We start from the raw sequence: 17,916 nt of genomic DNA on the forward strand, positions 1-17,916 counted from the left end.
GGTAACAGTCTGTTGTCCCTTGTGGGGGACCACGGATGACAATTCCAAGAAGTCCAAAAGTCTATATGTGAGCCCAGGATTGTCTTCAAGCAGACTGGATGATGGACACGTGGATAAATCTGAGACAAGACAGTTATCACTCACCAATTTAGCTAGAATGAGGTGAGTTACATAAGCTACAGGTTAAGTCAAAAATGGAATAATTCTGAAGACGATAATAAGAGAGGGGTGAGGGTGGTGATGGCAGTGTGTGTGTGTGATGTAGGACATTTTTAGAACAATTGTTCTCACAATTGTTCAGAAGGAAGAACAGCTAGCAGAGTTGAAAATTGATGATACATTAAAAAATCATGTATTAAAGTCATGAAATGTTGCTGTGATAAACTGAAAGTGTAATTACAGCTAATGTGCACTGAGTATTTATACAGTATTTACCAGGCACTATGCCAATGAGGCCCTTTTAACAGTCACTACCTCAACAATTCTTCAGGTAGGAGAGCTATCATTTTCCCATTTTATATATGAGGAAACTGAGGCCCAGAGCTATTAAGGTATAGCCCAAGGTCACACAGCCGGTAAGTAGTGGCAATGGGAGTCAAACCCAAACAATTTGAATTCAGAGTTTTTACCATGTGTGACACTGAGATAACAAAATATGGCATCCAGTGTGAAACAGACATCCAAACAGGGATGCTCCACAGCAGGTACTGAAGGTTAAGAGGAAACATACACAAGAATGTTATCTGTACATGCCTCGTGCTAATTTTTTTCCTTGAAAATTGGTACAAGACCATCCCTGAAGAAGCCTCAGGATGCTTCAGAACATCTTTATTGTTTGCTGTGGTCCCCCACGGGCGTGCATGTGACTCGAGGTCAGGGAAGGAGGCTGGGTGGGTGGATGATGAGGACTCTTGAGGAAGGGGGAAGTTATGTAAAATGAGAGGAATCCTTAGCTTCATCTCTGTTCTAGCTATCGAGATTCCCCAAACACAATTGGTGGGGGTTTCTTTGTTCTTTAGGGGTTTTCTTTGGAGGGGGAGGTTTGCATTTCTCAAACATGGTGGGCAGGGAGCAAGGAAGAGCCACCCAGAGCTCAAACTGTGAATGACTTCAAGTCCTCATGGGAAAAAGGCAGGATACAAATCAATTCAATTAGGACAAGTACATTCATCACCTAAGCAGCCTTTGCTCCAGCCTTCCCACCTCTTCCTGGTGTCTCGCCCACAGGGGACATCCATCCAGTGCTCTTCCCGAACCTCCCGAACCAGCCCTGCCACTAAAGCACGTGACCCTGGGAAAGCCACTCCATCTCACTGACTTAATTTCCTCATCTGGAAAATGAGGGGGTTTCACCAATGGATCTCTAAGTCCCCTTCATAGGGTAAACTTAATTATATTGAGGTATTAGTAACTGATAAGAATGAATGAATTATCCTGTCCTGTTCTGGCTGCATTTTACAGACTTAAAGGAATTGAAGAATTTGGGACATCAGCAAGCCTGCAGGGGAGGTATATTTAAGAAGCAAAATCGCCTCTCCACATATTCAAATTACACTGTGTCATAGCTGTCCAGTGCCTATCCATGAATATCTGCCTCTTCTGGACAAATTTGACAAATTGCTGACCATAAATTATGTTACCCTCATATAGCCTTAAGTGATTACATTGTGATCACCTTTATTATCAATACTTTCCATGGGCCTTTTTGAGGGTATTCCCTGCACTCTTTCAGGATCCTGGGTTCCATTCCAGAGTTGTACCCCATAAGACGATCCATGGGGTTGAATGGGGTGAAGGTGGTCAAAAGTTTCAAACTTTCAGTTATAAGTCCTGGGGAGCAATGTATGGCACCGTGACTGTAGTTAAGAATACCGTGTTGTATCCTGGAAAGTTGCTAAGAGAGTAGATCTTAAAAGTTCTCATCATAAGAAAAAAAATGTAACTATGTGTGGTGATGGATGATAAGTCATTGTGGTGATTACTTCTCAACATACACATATATCGAATCATTATGTTGTATACCTAAAACTAATACAGTAATACACACCAATTAAAAAAGAATATGTGGATGTCTGAAATGCCCTTGTGTGGGTAAAATGGCTAGTTTCCTACTGCTTTCCCTGTCTAACAAACCTCTGATTTTTTACTCCAGGAGACGGGACTACATTTTCTTGTCTCCCCAATGGACGAGGGCAGTCAGTGAGATGTATTGCTCAACTAGGGCAGGACTCTGGGAAAGCTGCCAAAGAGGCCTGGCTCCCCTGGGGTTTTGTTTTGTTTTTTGTTTTTTTGTATTTTTCCAAAGCCAGAAACGGGGAGGCAGTCAGACAGACTCCCGCATGCACCCAACCAGGATCCACCCAGCACACCCACCAGGGGGTGATGCTCTGCCCATCTGAGGCAATGCTCTGTTGCTACCAGAGCCATTCTAGCACCTGAGGCAGAGGCCACAGAGCCATCCTCAGCGCCCGGGCCAACTTTGCTCCAATGGAGCCTTGGCTGCGGGAGGGGAAGAGAGAGAGAGAGAGAGAGAGAGAGAGAGAGAAAGGAGAGGGGGAGGTGTGGAGAAGAAGATGGGTGCTTCTCCTGTGTGCCCTGGCCGGGAATCGAACCCAGGACTCTTGCACGCCAGGCTGATGCTCTACCACTGAGCCAACCGGCAGGGCCTCCCCTGGGTTTTAACCTTGCTCTCCTTACCTCCTTTTTTCTGCTCTGTGTCTGGAATATAGCCTTTGTTGTCCGGCAGCCACTTTGGACCTTGAGGTGACCTAGAAGCTGGAAGCCATTTGCTGGGATGGCAGCACAGAGAGGAGCCCAGGTCCCTGATGCTCTTACAGAGATGTCATACCAATGCCGGGTTACCTTCTTCTAGAATTATTTATATATATAAAAAAGTAAAACCACTCATATATTTAAGCCATTGTTTGGGAATAAAGAGGGGCGTCTTTTACCCACAGCCTCAATACAATTCAATTCCTAACTGATACACCTTCTGATTTCCATCCAGGATTTATTTCACAGAGGTCCAAATGGCCCTGGAGTCTGCTGTGTCATTTTTAAACAGGAATAAAAATGGCATCTAGTTCACAGCCTGTGTGAGGAGTAATGAGATAATGTGTGCAGAGGGCCTGGCCCAGTGCCTGCACAGAGCCAGCCTTCTGTCATTATCATTTCTGGTTAAAAGTATATATTTCTGGCTAATACAGTAAAGCTCTTCACATGTTTGGAGACTAACTTTCCCATCTGATAGGTGGAGTGACTGAAGTTCAGAGAGGAAAAGGGACCAACAGATTCTCATGTTCAGGACCCCAAACCTGGCATTACTGGAAGCTCCTGGCCTATAGCACGTGCATGGTGGATCTTCAGTAAAGGTTTGTTGAAGAAGACGTTCTTTCACCTCTAAACCTCCTCTGGCCTGCATGTTACAAATGTTGGGAAAGCAATCCCTTTCTAGGTTAGAGATGCTCTCTCTGCTCAGAAATCTGAGGCCTGGTTTTTCTTTCTAAAAGGATTTAGCTTGTTGCTAAGCACGTGATGCTCCATCCTTGTGCAGGTCGAGTTTTTGTTTTAAAGTTTCCAAAAGACCAGTGGGAAACAGGAGAAAGAATTTAAAATTCTTTCTTTAAATTCTTTCTTTAAATTTAAATTTTAGAATTTAAAAAGTAATTCTAGTGGTGGAATTAAAGCACCCACTAGAGCAGGGGTCTCAAACTCAACTCAGCATGTGGGCCGCAGAGCAAGATCACAGCCCTTCGGCGGGCCGCACTAGGTCTACAAAAGGCAACTGTTAAGCAATACTTTTCTCACTGCAGTTGAAAACAAAAAAAAATCAGTACAACAAGCACAATCGTATATGCAGTTTACTCAGTGTCACAAAATGACCAGAAACTGTAGTTCGCATCACAACTGCTGTTAACTAAGCTAATATCTAGCTAGGATGCTAGAGAAATGAAAAATACAAGTAGGCCCCTAGGCTTACTTAATTTTATCCAAAATATTTTGAACTTCGTGGATTAGTCTGCGGGCCGCACAAAATTGTTCGGTGGGCTGCGAGTTTGAGACCCCTGCTCTAGAGCTTCTGTGGGCCTCATAAGGCTGTGGGTTGGGAAAGAACAGCGCTGGGTCCCTGGGGTTTTTCCAGGACTGACCTGGTTCTCCGACTGCCCTTGACCCTCACCCCACAGGAGCCCAAAGCTTCCTCCTCTGCATCCCTCCAATCCTGGGTTTCACACTCAAGAAGTCCATCTGCTGTCCTGTTTCCAAGTTTCTCATGTACATATAATCTCTTCTACAGCCCCCTCCCCTCAAGGCAGAGGCAGACTTAATGGTGGGCTCACCGGGTGCGCGTTCTGGGTCCTGAATTCTGAAGGGCCCTGCAAAACCCCAACTTTACACTTTTTTCTAATAAGGGGGGCCCTTCATAGAGCCTTTAGGGACTCAATATTTTCTTCTGCACCCAGGGCCTCAACCAACCTTAATCCACCTCTGCCTCAAGGGTGCTGTCTTCTTCACTCTGTACCCCATCGCCCAGCTCAGGACCTGGTCCACAGCAGTGGACCAGTGAATATCAAATAAATGGGTGAACCCAAATGTTGAAGGAGGAAGCAGCATGAGAAACACTAGCAGGGTGTATTATGGTGCCTGGAAGACCCAGGGGTGAGGGGGAGACTTGAAGGAGCATTTCTCAACTGCAATGACCAGCATGCATGACCCTGAGAAACACAGAGGCAGAGACTTCTCCCAAATTCCATCATCTAGGAAGTTGCCAGGTGACTGTTAATGACTACACCAAAGTATATATATAAAAAAAGTATACATAAAACCAGTGGAAACCACACACACCCAACCTCCCCTCAAAATAACTTGCTCTGTATAAATGAGATGGTTAAGCACATGAAATCCAGAGCCAGACTTCCCAGGTTCACATCCTGAACCCATCACTTATGGGCTTTATGAACTTGGGCAAATTACTTAACTTCTTTGGGATTCAGTTTAACCATCTATGAAATGGGGAAAACAGTTTGCACCCGTAGAGTAGTTGTCTGAAGCATTAGACATTGCTGTATGTAAAGTGCGTGGAACAGTACCAGGTACACAGAAAGCCCATGCCAGTGGGTGCTATTTTCATTAACTGCGTGAGAAATCTGGGAATGCTGCATTCACAAGTAGACGCAGTGAGACACATTTACTATCTGATAGAGAGAACTGCCTATGATAAGTCTGGGCAATTTAGTTGGGTATGATGCATATGTAGGTCAATTCTGATCCTTATTACCTTGTGTCTGTTTTAATTTATACTCCTGTTGTTCTCCAAAATTTAATTTTACTGCTTTTTCTGGAAGACTAGAGTTATTCTCTTGGAAATACTTTTTCTCTACCAGTAGCAAAAGGGAGAGGTCTGGGGAGAGCAGAAGGTCAGACCACATGCTCCCTTTCCCCACGGCAGGTCCCCAGGCCACATGAAATCAGACCTGAGCTGGGGGTAGGGGATATGAGACTGCAGGAGCACGGGACTGGACTTTTAGTGTCTAAAAGAGAGTCTAAATGAAAAGAGGCTTGTTCTTGTAATCGATCACCAAGAAGCTACTGAACTTGCCACAAAACCCTCAGGGGTCTGAGAAAGGAGTTTGGCCATTACATGGTTGAAGGAGTGACCAGAACAAAGCAAAGTCATTTTCTGTTTGTACGTCACCAAATTCATCCTGTTCCTACACCAGTCATACTTGTAGGACTCATCAGGCATCTCCAAGACTCAGGGTGGAATACTAGATGTGCGGTAAGCTGGTCAAAATCATGCAACACAAATGATGATATATCGCCATTTATGACAACATGGCAACCTTGAGAACATTATATACTAAGTGAAATAAGTAAATCAGAAAAAGCTAAGGATTATATGATTTCACACATAGGTGGGATATAAAACTGAGATTTGTGGACCTAGATAAAAGTGAAGTGGTCACCAAAGGAAGGGGTGGGGGAGAGGAGTAAGAGGGACAAATATACAGTGATGGAAAATAATTTGACTTTGGGTAATGGGCACACATGCAATCAACAGTCCAAATGCTATAGAAATGTTTCCCTGAAACCTATGTACTCTTATTGATCAATGCCACTCTATTACATTTAATTTCTAAATTAAAAAGAAATCATGCAACACAAGCACAGAGCCACAGGGTGACTCCTAAGTGGAGGACAGGAGCAGCTGTGGGTGGGTGTGTGATAGGAGGTCACCTGGAGAGCAAGTCCCTTCAGCTGGCAGAGATCCCCAGTGGCTTCCCTAAACCCCACAACTGGACCCCTCCCCCCAGCACAGGGGTGACAACCACAGCAGAGGGCACTGATTGCTGGGAGGAGCCCTCAGAGAAAATCAGCTGCTCACAATGACTCTATGTCTTTCTTCTCAGCACCTCCTCCCCTGCCCTGGAGTTGTCAGAGAGGACAGAGGGAAAGCCGGCCTCACCTTTCCACAGAACAAATTCTGCAGGAGGGCTCTGGCTTTGGTGTGAGATAAAGGCTTAAACCTGGACCTGACTGGACTTTTTCATAGCTGAACATGAGTTTCAATTATCTAACTGAGACCAGCATGATGCTGAGCACAGTCCAATGCTGTGGGATCTCCCCATGATGTCATCAGAGAGCAGGGCAGGAAGGTTGGGCCTCTGCAGCCGGTTTCCACTGGTAGGTTAACAGGTTCACTCTTACTCAGCACACAGGCTCATGGGAAATGGATGCCAATTTCATATATTATTATATGAGGTAAACAGATTCACACAAGTTCAAGAAGCACAAGAATCCCATTAAAATGGAACCCAAATAAACCTACACCAAGACACATTATAATTAAAATACCAAAGCTAAGAGATAAAGAAAGAACACTAAAAGCTGCAAGAAAAAAGCTGTCAATCACCTACAAAGGAGCCCCTATAAGGATGACATCCAACTTCTCAACAGAAACACTTGAGGCCAGAAGGAAATGGCAAGAAATATTCAAAGTAAAGCATAACAAGAGACTACAACCAAGACTTCTTTATCCAGCAAGGCTATTGTTTAAAATTGAAGGAGAAATAAAAAGCTTCTCAGACAAAAAAAACCCCAGAAAATCTCAAGGAATTCATTACAACCAAACCAATGTTGCAAGAAATTTTAAGGGGCCTGTTGTAAACAGAACAAAGGGGGGAAAAATCTAGTAAAAGAGGAATATAGATTTAAAAAATAAAATGGCAATAAACAACTACATATCAATAATAACCTTAAATGTAAATGGATTAAATGCTCCAATCAAAAGACATAGGGTAGCTGCGTGGATAAGAAAACAGTATCCGCTGGCCCTGGCCGATTGGCTCAAGTGGTAGAGTGTCGGCCTGTGTGCAGGAGTCCCAGGTTTGATTCCCAGCCAGGGCACACAGGAGAAGCACCCATCTGCTTCTCCACCCCTCCCCCTCTCCTTCCTCTCTGTCTCTCTCTTCCTCTCCTGCAGCCAAGGCTCCATTGGAGCAAAGTTGGCCCGGGCACTGAGGATGGCTCTGTGGCCTCTGCCGCAGGTGCTAGAATGGCTCTGGTTGCAACAGAGCGATGCCCCAGATGGGCAGAGCATCGCCCTCTGGTGGGCATGCTGGGTGGAACCCGGTTGGGCACATGCGGGAGTCTGTCTGACTGCCTCCCTGTTTCCAACTTCAGAAAAATACAAAAATAATAATAATAATAAAATTAAAAAAAAGAAAACAGTATCCGTATATATGCTGTCTACAAGAGACCCAGCTCAAAACAAAAAATACACATAGACTGAAAGTAAAGGGATGGAAAAAAATATTTCATGCAAATGGAAATGAAGACAAAGCTGGGGTAGTAATACTATATCTGATAAAATAGACTTTAAAACAAAGGCTATTATAGTAAGGGATAAAGAAGGTCACTACATTATAATAAAAGGAGCAATCCAACAGGAAAATATAACATTATAAATATCTATGCACCTAATATAGGTGCACCTAAATATATATAGCAAACTGTGATGGACATATAGGGCGAGATAGACAGCAATACTATAACAGCAGGGGATTTCAATACCCCACTAACAGCACTGGATAGATTCTCAAGAAAGAAAATTAACAAAGAAACAGCAGACTTAAAGGTCACAGTAGATCAACTGAATTTAATAGATATTTTCAGAACCTTTCGCCCTAAAGCAGCAGAATATACATTCTTTTCAAGTCCTCATGGTACATTCTCTAGGATAGACCACATGTTAGGACACAAAATGAGTCTAAATAAATTTAAGAAGATTGAAATCATATCAAGCATCTTCTCGGATCACAATGGCATGAAACTAGAAATCAACCATAACAGAAAAACTGAAAAACACTCAAACACTTGGAAACTAAATAGCATGTTATTAAATAACAAATGGGTTAACAATGAGAACAAAGAAGAAATAAAAAATTTCCTTGAAACAAATGAAAATGAATATACAACAACTCAAAATTTATGGGACACAGCAAAAGCAGTCCTGAGAGGGAAGTTCATAGCATTACAGGCATACCTTAAAAGCTAGAAAAAGCTCAAATAAACAATTTAACCCTGCATCTAAAAGAACTAGAAAAAAAATAGCAAGTAAAACCCAGAGGTAGTAGAAGAAAGGAAATAATAAAGATCAGAGCAGAAATAAATGACATAGAGGCTAAAAAAACAATACAGAGGATCAATGAAACCAAGAGCTGGTTCTTTGAAAAGGTAAACAAGATTGATGAACCTTTAATCAGACTCACCAAGAAAAAAAGAGAGAGGACTCAAATAAATAAAATTAGAAATGAGAGTGGGTAAGTAACAACTGACACAGCAGAAATACAAAGGATTATAAGAAAATACTATGAAGAATTATACGCCAAAAAATTAGACAACCTAGGTGAAATGGACAAATTCCTTGAAACAATCTTTCAAAAATCAATGTGGAAGAATCAGAAAACCTAAACAGACCAATTACAACAAATGAGATTGAAACAGTTATCAAAAAACTCTCAACAAACAAAAGCCCTGAGCCAGATGGCTTCACAGGCGAATTCTACCAAATATTAAAAGAAGAACTAACTCCTATACGTCCCAAGCTATTTCAAAAAATTCAAGAGGAGGAAAACTTTCAAGCTCCTTTTGTGAGGTGAGCATAATTCTGATTCCAAAACCAGGCAAAGACAATACAAAGAAAGAAAACTATAGGCCAATATCCCTGATGAATTTAGATGCTAAAATTCTCTCAACAAAATATTAGCAAACTGAATCCAGCAATATATGAAAAAAATCATACATCATGATCAAGTGGGATTTATTCTTGGGAGGCAACACTGGTACAATATTCACAAATCAATCAATGTGATTCATGACATAAACAAAAGAAAGGAAAAAAATCACATGATAATATCAATAGATGCAGAAAAAGCATTTGATAAAATCCAGCACCCATTCATGATCAAAACTCTCAGCAAAGTGGGAATACAGGGAACATACCTCAACATGATAAAGGCCATCTATGACAAACTCACAGCCAACATCATACTCAATGGGCAAAAATGAAAAGCAATCCCCTTAAGATCAGGAACAAGGCAGGAGTGCCGCCTTTCAAAACTCTTAACCAGCATATAGTTCTGGAAGTCCTAGCCACAGCAATCAAACAACAAGAAGAAATAAAAGGCATCCAAATTGGAAAAGAAGAAGCAAACTATCATTATTTGCTGATGATATGATACTGTACATAAAAAAATCCTAAAGTCTCAGTCAAAAAACTACTGGATCTGCCTGACCAGGCAGTGGCGCAGTGGAAAGAGCATCAGACTGGGATGCAGAGGTCCCAGGTTCGAGACCCCAAGGTTGCCAGCTTCAGCGTGGGCTCATCTGGTTTGAGCAAAAGCTCACCAGCTTGAGCCCAAGGTTGCTGGCTAGAGCAAGGGGTTACTCGGTCTGCTGAAGGCCCGCAGTTGAGGCACATATGAGAAAGCAATCAATGAACAACTAAGGTGTTGCAACGCACAACGAAAAACTAATGATTGATGCTTCTCATCTCTCTGTTCCTGTCTATCTGTCCCTGTCCCCTCTCTCTGACTCTCTCTCTCTAAAAAAAGAAAAAAAAAAGAAAAAGACAAAACTACTGGACCTGATAAATAAATTCAGCAAGGTGGTAGGATATAAAATTAATATTCAGAAATCAGAGACATTTTTACACACCAACAATGAACTGTCTGAAAGAGAAATTAAGAAAACAATCCCCTTCACTATTGCAACAACAACAAAAATAAAGTACCTAGGAGTAAATTTAACCAAGGAGGTTAAAGACTTGTACTCAGAAAATTATAAAACATTGATAAAAGAAATCAAGGAAGATACAAACAAGTGGAAGTGTATACCGTGTTCATGGATAGGAAGAATAAACATCATTAAAATGTCTATATTACCCAAAGCAATTTATAAATTCAATGCAATTCCTATTAAAATACCAATGACATACTTCAAGGATATAGAAAAAATATTCCAAAAATTTATATGGAATCAAAAAAACCCACAAATATCCTCAGCAATCTTGAAAAGGAAGAATAAAGTGGGAGGTATCACACTTCCTGATATCAAGTTATAATACAAGGCCATTGTACTCAAAATAGCTTGGTACTGGCATAAGAACAGGCATATAGATCAATGGAACAGAACAGAGAACCCAGAAATAAACCCACAGCTCTATGGACAATTGATATTTGACAAAAGAAGTAAGAGCATACAAATGGAGTAAAGACAGTCTCTTTAACAAATGGTGTTGGGAAAATTGGACAGCTACCTAGAAAAAATGAAACTAGACCACCAACTTATACCATTCACAAAAATAAACTCAAAATGGATAAAAGACTTAAATGTAAGTCGTGAAACCATAAGCATCTTAGAAGAAAACAGGCAGTAAGCTCTCCGACATCTCTTGCAGCAATATATTTGCTGATTTATCTCCACGGGCAAGTGAAATAAAGGACAGGATGAACAAATGGGACTATAACAAACTAAAAAGCTTTTGCACAGCTAAGGACAATATGAACAAAATAAAAAGACAAACCACACAATGGGAGAACATATTCGATAATACATCTGATAAGGGGTTAATAACCAAAATTTATAAAGAACTTGTAAAATTCAACACCAGGAAAATAATCCAATCAAAAAATGGGCAAAAGAAATGAATAGACACTTCTCCAAAGAGGACATACAGATGGCCAATAGGCAGATGAAAAAATGTTCAACATCACTAGTCATTAGAGAAATGCAAATTAAAACCACAATGAGATATCACCTCACATCAGTCAGAATGGTGCTCATTAACAAAACACCACATAATAAGTGCTGGCGAGGATGTGGAGAAAAGGGAACCCTCCTGCACTGCTTGTGGGAATGCAGACTGATGCAGCCACTGTGGAAAACAGTATGGAGATTCCTCAAAAAATTAAAAATGGAATGGCCTTTTGACCCAGCCATCCCACTCTTAGGAATATATCCCAAGAACACCACATCACTGATTCAAAAGAAGAAATGCACCCCTATTTTATTGCAGCATTGTTTACAATAGCCAAGATCTGGAAACAGTCCAAGTGTCCGTCAGTGGACGAGTGGATTAAAAAGCAGTGGCACATATACACAATGTAATACTATGGAATCATGAAAAAGAAGGAAATCTTACCTTCTGCAACAACATGGATGGACCTGGAAACTATTATGTTAAGTGAAATAAGCCAGACAGACAAAGAAAAATATCATATGACCTCACTCATTTGAGGAATCTAGTGAACAATGTGAACTGAGGAACAGAATAGAGACAGAGGCGGGATCAAAGGGACCAGAGGTAAAGCGGACAGAGGGAAAGGGGATGAGAGGATGGAATCAGAGAAGGGAAAGAGATCGGTGAAATCATACACACCTAACACAGCATTACAGAGAGCAGAAAAGCAAATCCTGGAGGGAAGGGGGAGGGTATTGGGGGAAGGGAGACAAGAGGGATGTTGAAGGGAACACGGAAGAGGGGGATATGCATTCGAGGGAACACTAGAATCTATGTAAACACAATAAATTAAAATCAACTAAAAAATAAAAAAAAGAAAATGTCCTTATGCAGTTTCCATTTTAAAGAAGGAACCAGACAAAACTCAGCAACTAATATATGTTATATATATGATAGTTATATATAATGATAATATATATAATTATATGTAATATGTAACATATAGATAATATATATAATATACTATAATATAGATAATTATATATACTGTACAATATATTAGTTATACTTGGTATTTCAGACAGTGATAAGTGTTATAAAGAGAAATAAAGCACGGTGAGGAAACAGAGGAGCCAGGATGGAGTGGGGCCAACTTTAGATAATGGTGATTTCTTCCATTGGTACATCTCGTTATAGTTTAAAAAAAAATGCTCTCATAAGCTCTATTCCATTTTATCCGTAGGCCTAGAGTAATGTGGTGAGGGATTATTCCGGTCTAAAGATAAGGAAATGAGAGCCCAGGAAAGTGAAGTGAGTTCATGCTGGGTGACCTTTCATTTCCCTAGCCAACAGTAAAAGCAGGCAAAGACCAGCTGGGCTAGAAGCCTCAGCATTCTCTGCAATCCCTAAAGCCATTCTGGGACCCAAAGTCAGTAAACCATTACTGGAAGCCAGTGCTTATGGAGCTTGGCCACAATGTTGCAAAGAGGATCTCTGTTTCAGATCTTACTTGCAGCAAAGCAATTGCTGCTGTCCACTTTGTCAAGGATAGTACCCCATCCAGGGACATGGGGCAGGGGCAGGGGGAGGCTTCAGGAAGCATTGATGTCTGTTTCACCTCAGCCTACTTGCAAGCTGGGGCGGGGTGGGGGGGTGGGGGAGACTGCTATCAATCTAATTTTCCCCTAAAAACTAATTTGAAATATTGAACCTTGCCTGCTTTGAGTTACAAGTTGTTAGATGAATCTTAAGTTTGGAGGAACCTGAAAGGAAGACTGGCCACAGTTGCACCCAAGGTCTCAAGATGATGGCAGCTGCAGCATGCTGGGAGCCCTCAGGAAGGGCGACTGCCTGGGATTTCCATTCAACAAGCTCAGTGTGGAGCCCGCCCTCAGCAGGTTCTGCCATCCTTCACCTACAAGGACGGCCCCAGGGCCCACTGCACTGCAAGGTAGCTAAAGAGCTTTTGCATTTATACTTTTCATTCCACTGGAACATTTCCTTGCTTTTGGACTGAAGACAGATGTATATTTGGGTGTTTGGATCTTGGAATCAGCTAGCACTGCACTTCTTTTTAGGGAGGAAACAATATTTGGAAAAATATTTTGAATAGCCAGTTGGGGTAAATGAGACCTGTAAGCCTCGATGTCAGCAGAACCCAAGGATCAGGGAACAGAGGAAACTTGGTGGAAGTTGTCCCGAGAAAAAAGGGACAGAGAAGTGAAGGGATCAGAAGGAAGTGATGGAGAGGGAATGAGGAGGCAGCGGAGTAGAGAGGGCTGGAAATAGTGGGGAACTGGCAGGTGGAGAACCAATGAGCCTCCAATGTGGTAGGAGGTGGAACAGCATTTTGAGATGGTGACATCTGTCCCACAGGACAGTTTGAGATGTAAACCCCTCCTACAAACTTCAGTCTGCTAGGATGGCTAGGACTGCCTTGTACAAGGCAAAGAGGCCCCTGCATTTCATTCCTGGCTCATAATGGCTCAGAACATGGCTGTCTAATAAAACTTTCTATGATGATGGAAATGTTCTGTGCTCTCCAAAATGCTAGCCTCTAGGTACATGTGGTCATTGGACATCTGAAATATGGCTAATGTGACTGAAGAACTTAATTTAACTATAAGTTATCAACCATATGTAGCTAGTGGCTACTGCACTGAACAGGTGCAGGAATAGGTGGTCAATGCAGAAGGAAGAGTCCCAAATCAAGGTGACCCTGAGAAGCAAGTGCTCTGGGATTTGCTGAAATCTTGGTGGCAGGCTTGAGACCTCAGATAGGAACAGAACTGGGAGCCTGGGAGAAGGAGCAGAGTTAAATTAATTTTACCTAGATCATGAGGTTGAAGAAACCCTAAGATGATGACACGGTTACAATAGTATCTGAGAAAAAAGGAGTAGAAGGTCCTAACACAGGCTAATTGGAGTTTCTAGAAATGGTGAGGGGTTGTTGTTGGTTTTTTTCAGGATCTAAGCTAACAAATGTCGATTTGTATCGGCACGCAAACATTGCATGGAGAACTCACAACAGTTGTAATGGCATACTAAATATCTGAGTTAATAGATGACTAAGGGAACTGTACCTTACACCATCTACTGACATCCTCTCCCCTGAACCTGACAACCCCCTGAAGAAGGCAGGGGTGGATTCCCCCTTCACAGTGGAGAGGGCTCAGAGTTTAAATGAAGTTGGTCTTTCGGTCACCCAACCTGTCCCTCCATCTGAGAGGCCTTATCTGGGCTGTCCATTGTGGCCACTGCCAGGGAGCAAATGAATGTTTCAGGGCCACAGACACGTGACAAAGCCCCAGGGGCCCCTACATTCCTGGTGTGCTTTTCCTTCTCTCACCTGCTGAGGGGCTCAGCCTCCCTCCCTGGTCTGGGGGCCCCTCACATTAGGACCCATGTTGCCTAACACTGCCTTCCACCCGGTCCTCTCAGCTAACACAGATAGACTGAAGACATGAATGAAGAAAATGGTAAAGTTGGCTTCACCATTGACATTTTAAAAAATTATTTTCCCTTTGGAGAAATAGCCTGAGTGCATCATAAACACATTTCCCGTCTCTAAGTCGCCCGAGCATCGTCCCACGCAGAGAGTGGAGCCAGTTCACAGCCACTCAGTGCTGGACTCGGCAGGGAGGCTGGCTCAGGTCTGACACCACTCTTTGTTTCCTTACTGATGACTTCTCTGTCGGGAGAATGCTAAAGGGACTCCTGACACGGACACACTGCCCTTCTCCTTCCATTCCAATCCCGGTTCTGCCTCACTCACAAAACCAGTGAGGAAAAGAACAGGCCTGCCTGTGTTTTGCTATCAGATGCAGTAAAAATTAGACACAGAGACAAGAAACTAATAAAAGGACAAAGAATTTTGGATGTATTGACAAGCTAAACTGGGTATCTTGGAATGTAAAACTCTAGATTTTTATCTATCACATAAACAAATATTCCCTCTTAGAGTGCTTCCCTTGGCCTGGTAAACATGAACGATCAGTGACATTTTTTTTTTTTTTTTTTGTATTTTTTTTTCTGAAGCTGGAAATGGGGAGAGACAGTCAGACAGACTCCCGCATGCGCCCGACCGGGATCCACCCGGCACGCCCACCAGGGGCGAAGCTCTGCCCACCAGGGGCGTGGCTCTGCCACGACCAGAGCCACTCTAGCGCCTGGGGCAGAGGCCAAGGAGCCATCCCCAGCGCCCGGGCCATCTTTGCTCCAATGGAGCCTTGGCTGCGGGAGGGGAAGAGAGAGACAGAGATGAAGGAGGGGGGGGGGTGGAGAAGCAAATGGGCGCTTCTCCTATGTGCCCTGGCCGGAAATCGAACCCGGGTCCCCCACACGCCAGGCCGACGCTCTACCGCTGAGCCAACCGGCCAGGGCCGTGACAACAATTTTTTGTAGACACAGCCCAAAATGGGGAATATATTTTTATCATAAGGTGGACAGAGAACAGTCAGGCCTGCCGTGACATCACAAACATGACCACTCCCAGTGGAGGACTCCCAGACAGCCAAGCTAAGGACAGAAGGCCATTTCCCAGTTTTTCTAAGGCTTTCCCATGACAAAGCCAAGCAGCTGGTGGGTCCCAGGCCCACTGACATACATACAACACACTTGTGAGTTCAATATGTGCCTCGCAGAGGAAAGAAGTCACTTTCTGCAAATTAAGTACTGAGGAAATTCAAGTTAGGGCTTCACTTTTTCCTTTATAACCTGTCTGACTTGTTGGAAGCGCTTAACACTTCGGCATTATTTTGTTTGGGTATTTGGTTTGGTATTCCTTTGTTAACCAGTGTTTAAACTTTCTACAGTGAAATCCTACAGCAAAGTTTGGTAACTTAAAAAGAACCAATTAACATGATCAAGAACTGTGTGTAAAAATTACTTTAAAGGGTGTTAGGAAAGGAGTCAGCCTGGTGGCAGGACTCACCTTCCCGAAGCTGGCAGCATTGACAGGCTGGGTGTCGTTCTTCTCGCAGAAATCCAGGTAGTGCATGTAGAGGGCGCTGCGAGGAATGCAGACCCCTTCCGCAATCTCATAGTTCTCCTCCAGCCTGGGGAGATAAGTGAATGCCCGATGAGCAAATCCCAAGCAAGGCAGTTATGATCTTTCTAGTCCTTCTCCAGAGCTAGGAAGACCTCAGAAACAACTCCCTTCCTACAGAAGGGAAAACTGAGACCTAGGAGGACAAAGCAACCTGCCCAAGGTCATGATGGAGTTAGTAGGTTTGCAGGATCAGACTCCTGGTCCCTGTAGATATGACTGCTAGTCACCTTTTCAGCTCAAATTCCCAGTTCTTCTCCTCAGTGCCGTCATTGGCTTGGCTACATTCTGGGTGGAGCAGGAGCAGGTTCCCCCAAATTCCAAACATGGCATAGGGTCCTGCAGGTGCCCCACTCAGCCACGCTTCAAACCACACGCTCACTGTGTAGCCATTTCCCATGGATGTCAAAATCACGGAGAGTTTTTGGCTAAAAATACATATGTGGGGATAGCTCAGGAAAACAAACGCCCTAGGAGAGACTGGACAGCTGGACAGGCACTAACCCATTGATTGAAGGGAGGTTTTCTACCCACAGTCGGGAGCTGAACCACTTGGTCTCTTTAGGATCTCCTGCTCAGCTGTCCTAAGCTTCTATGATTCTACACCCATTACCTTCTTAATGTCAGGGGTTCACAGTAGGGACTTTCAGCCTCGGTCAAATCCCAGCCTCGTCACTTGCTGGTTTGGTGACCTTGGGAAGGTCACTCCACCTCGGGCCCCAGTTTCCTCCTGGAGCTGGTGACTATAACCACCTCACAAGGTTGTGGTGGCGACTGAATATAATGTGTGACATGCACCTGGTAAGTACTTAGTAGATGTTGGACCTCATCATCTCTTCATAAAACATGTGTGGACTCCTGTAGGTCCAGAATATGTGCTAGATAATGGGAACATAAAAGCAAACTAGATATTTTTTCCTCTTTAACCCAAACACCAGAATCTAGGCAGCAAAAGGAACCCTACCTCCTTTGCCATAGACACACCGGAAGGCTAAGTAATGTTTCCAACAGAACCGCTGCAACACATGACCATCTGGGGCTTCTCTTTGGGTCCTGCTACCTGCAGAGCCTGGGGCACACGCTGTCAGGAAACTCACCGACAGAAAGGATTTCTCCTTTGATCATGAATTAGATTTTGGGAAACAATCCAAAGTCATTTGGAATCAAGTTTGAGGGATAAAGTGACTGGATTAAGTCTTTTCTCCCAAACATTTGGGGGGGGGGGTCATCAAAAATAAGGCATAAAATACATATCCTCAAGTGGCTTCTAACTTTCTCTAAGGGCACTTGCCAAAGAAGTGGTCCAGCGCTGTCGTAACGGGAGGGAACGAGGACATAGCTTCCCAAAGTGTCCACTTGAAAGGACAGCCCTCATTTGGCTCATCTGACATGTGGTTGAAAGAAAGTCAGTTCAGTCTTTCATATTCAAACCCTATGGAGAGGTGCGACCCTTGGGATGCTGGGATTAATGAAGGAGCCGGGTGCTGAATGGTCCCAGGTCCCGTCATCCACCCTCCTCCTTTTCCAGGAAGGGGAACATTGAGTAACTCCTGACAGTTTTTAGAAGTGTTTCAGGAAATCCTTCTTTATGCAATCCTTTCTGGGCAACCTCATTCCTTGAGGCTGAGTC

The 17,916-nt window shown here is 43.2% G+C and overlaps 1 protein-coding gene across 2 annotated transcripts in view; it reads right to left on the bottom strand.

Moving 5' to 3' along the window:
• Positions 1-17,916, bottom strand: part of RFX4 (regulatory factor X4) — a 165,805-nt gene that overhangs the window by 82,286 nt on the left and 65,603 nt on the right. For both annotated transcript variants that reach the window (XM_066356036.1, XM_066356026.1), the window contains exon 4: positions 16,173-16,296. In XM_066356036.1, the coding sequence (XP_066212133.1) occupies positions 16,173-16,296 (124 nt within the window). The remainder of the gene's footprint in view (positions 1-16,172; positions 16,297-17,916) is intronic.

The sequence above is a fragment of the Saccopteryx leptura genome, chromosome 1, assembly GCF_036850995.1.
Source record: "Saccopteryx leptura isolate mSacLep1 chromosome 1, mSacLep1_pri_phased_curated, whole genome shotgun sequence".
NCBI classification, from domain to species: domain Eukaryota; kingdom Metazoa; phylum Chordata; class Mammalia; order Chiroptera; family Emballonuridae; genus Saccopteryx; species Saccopteryx leptura.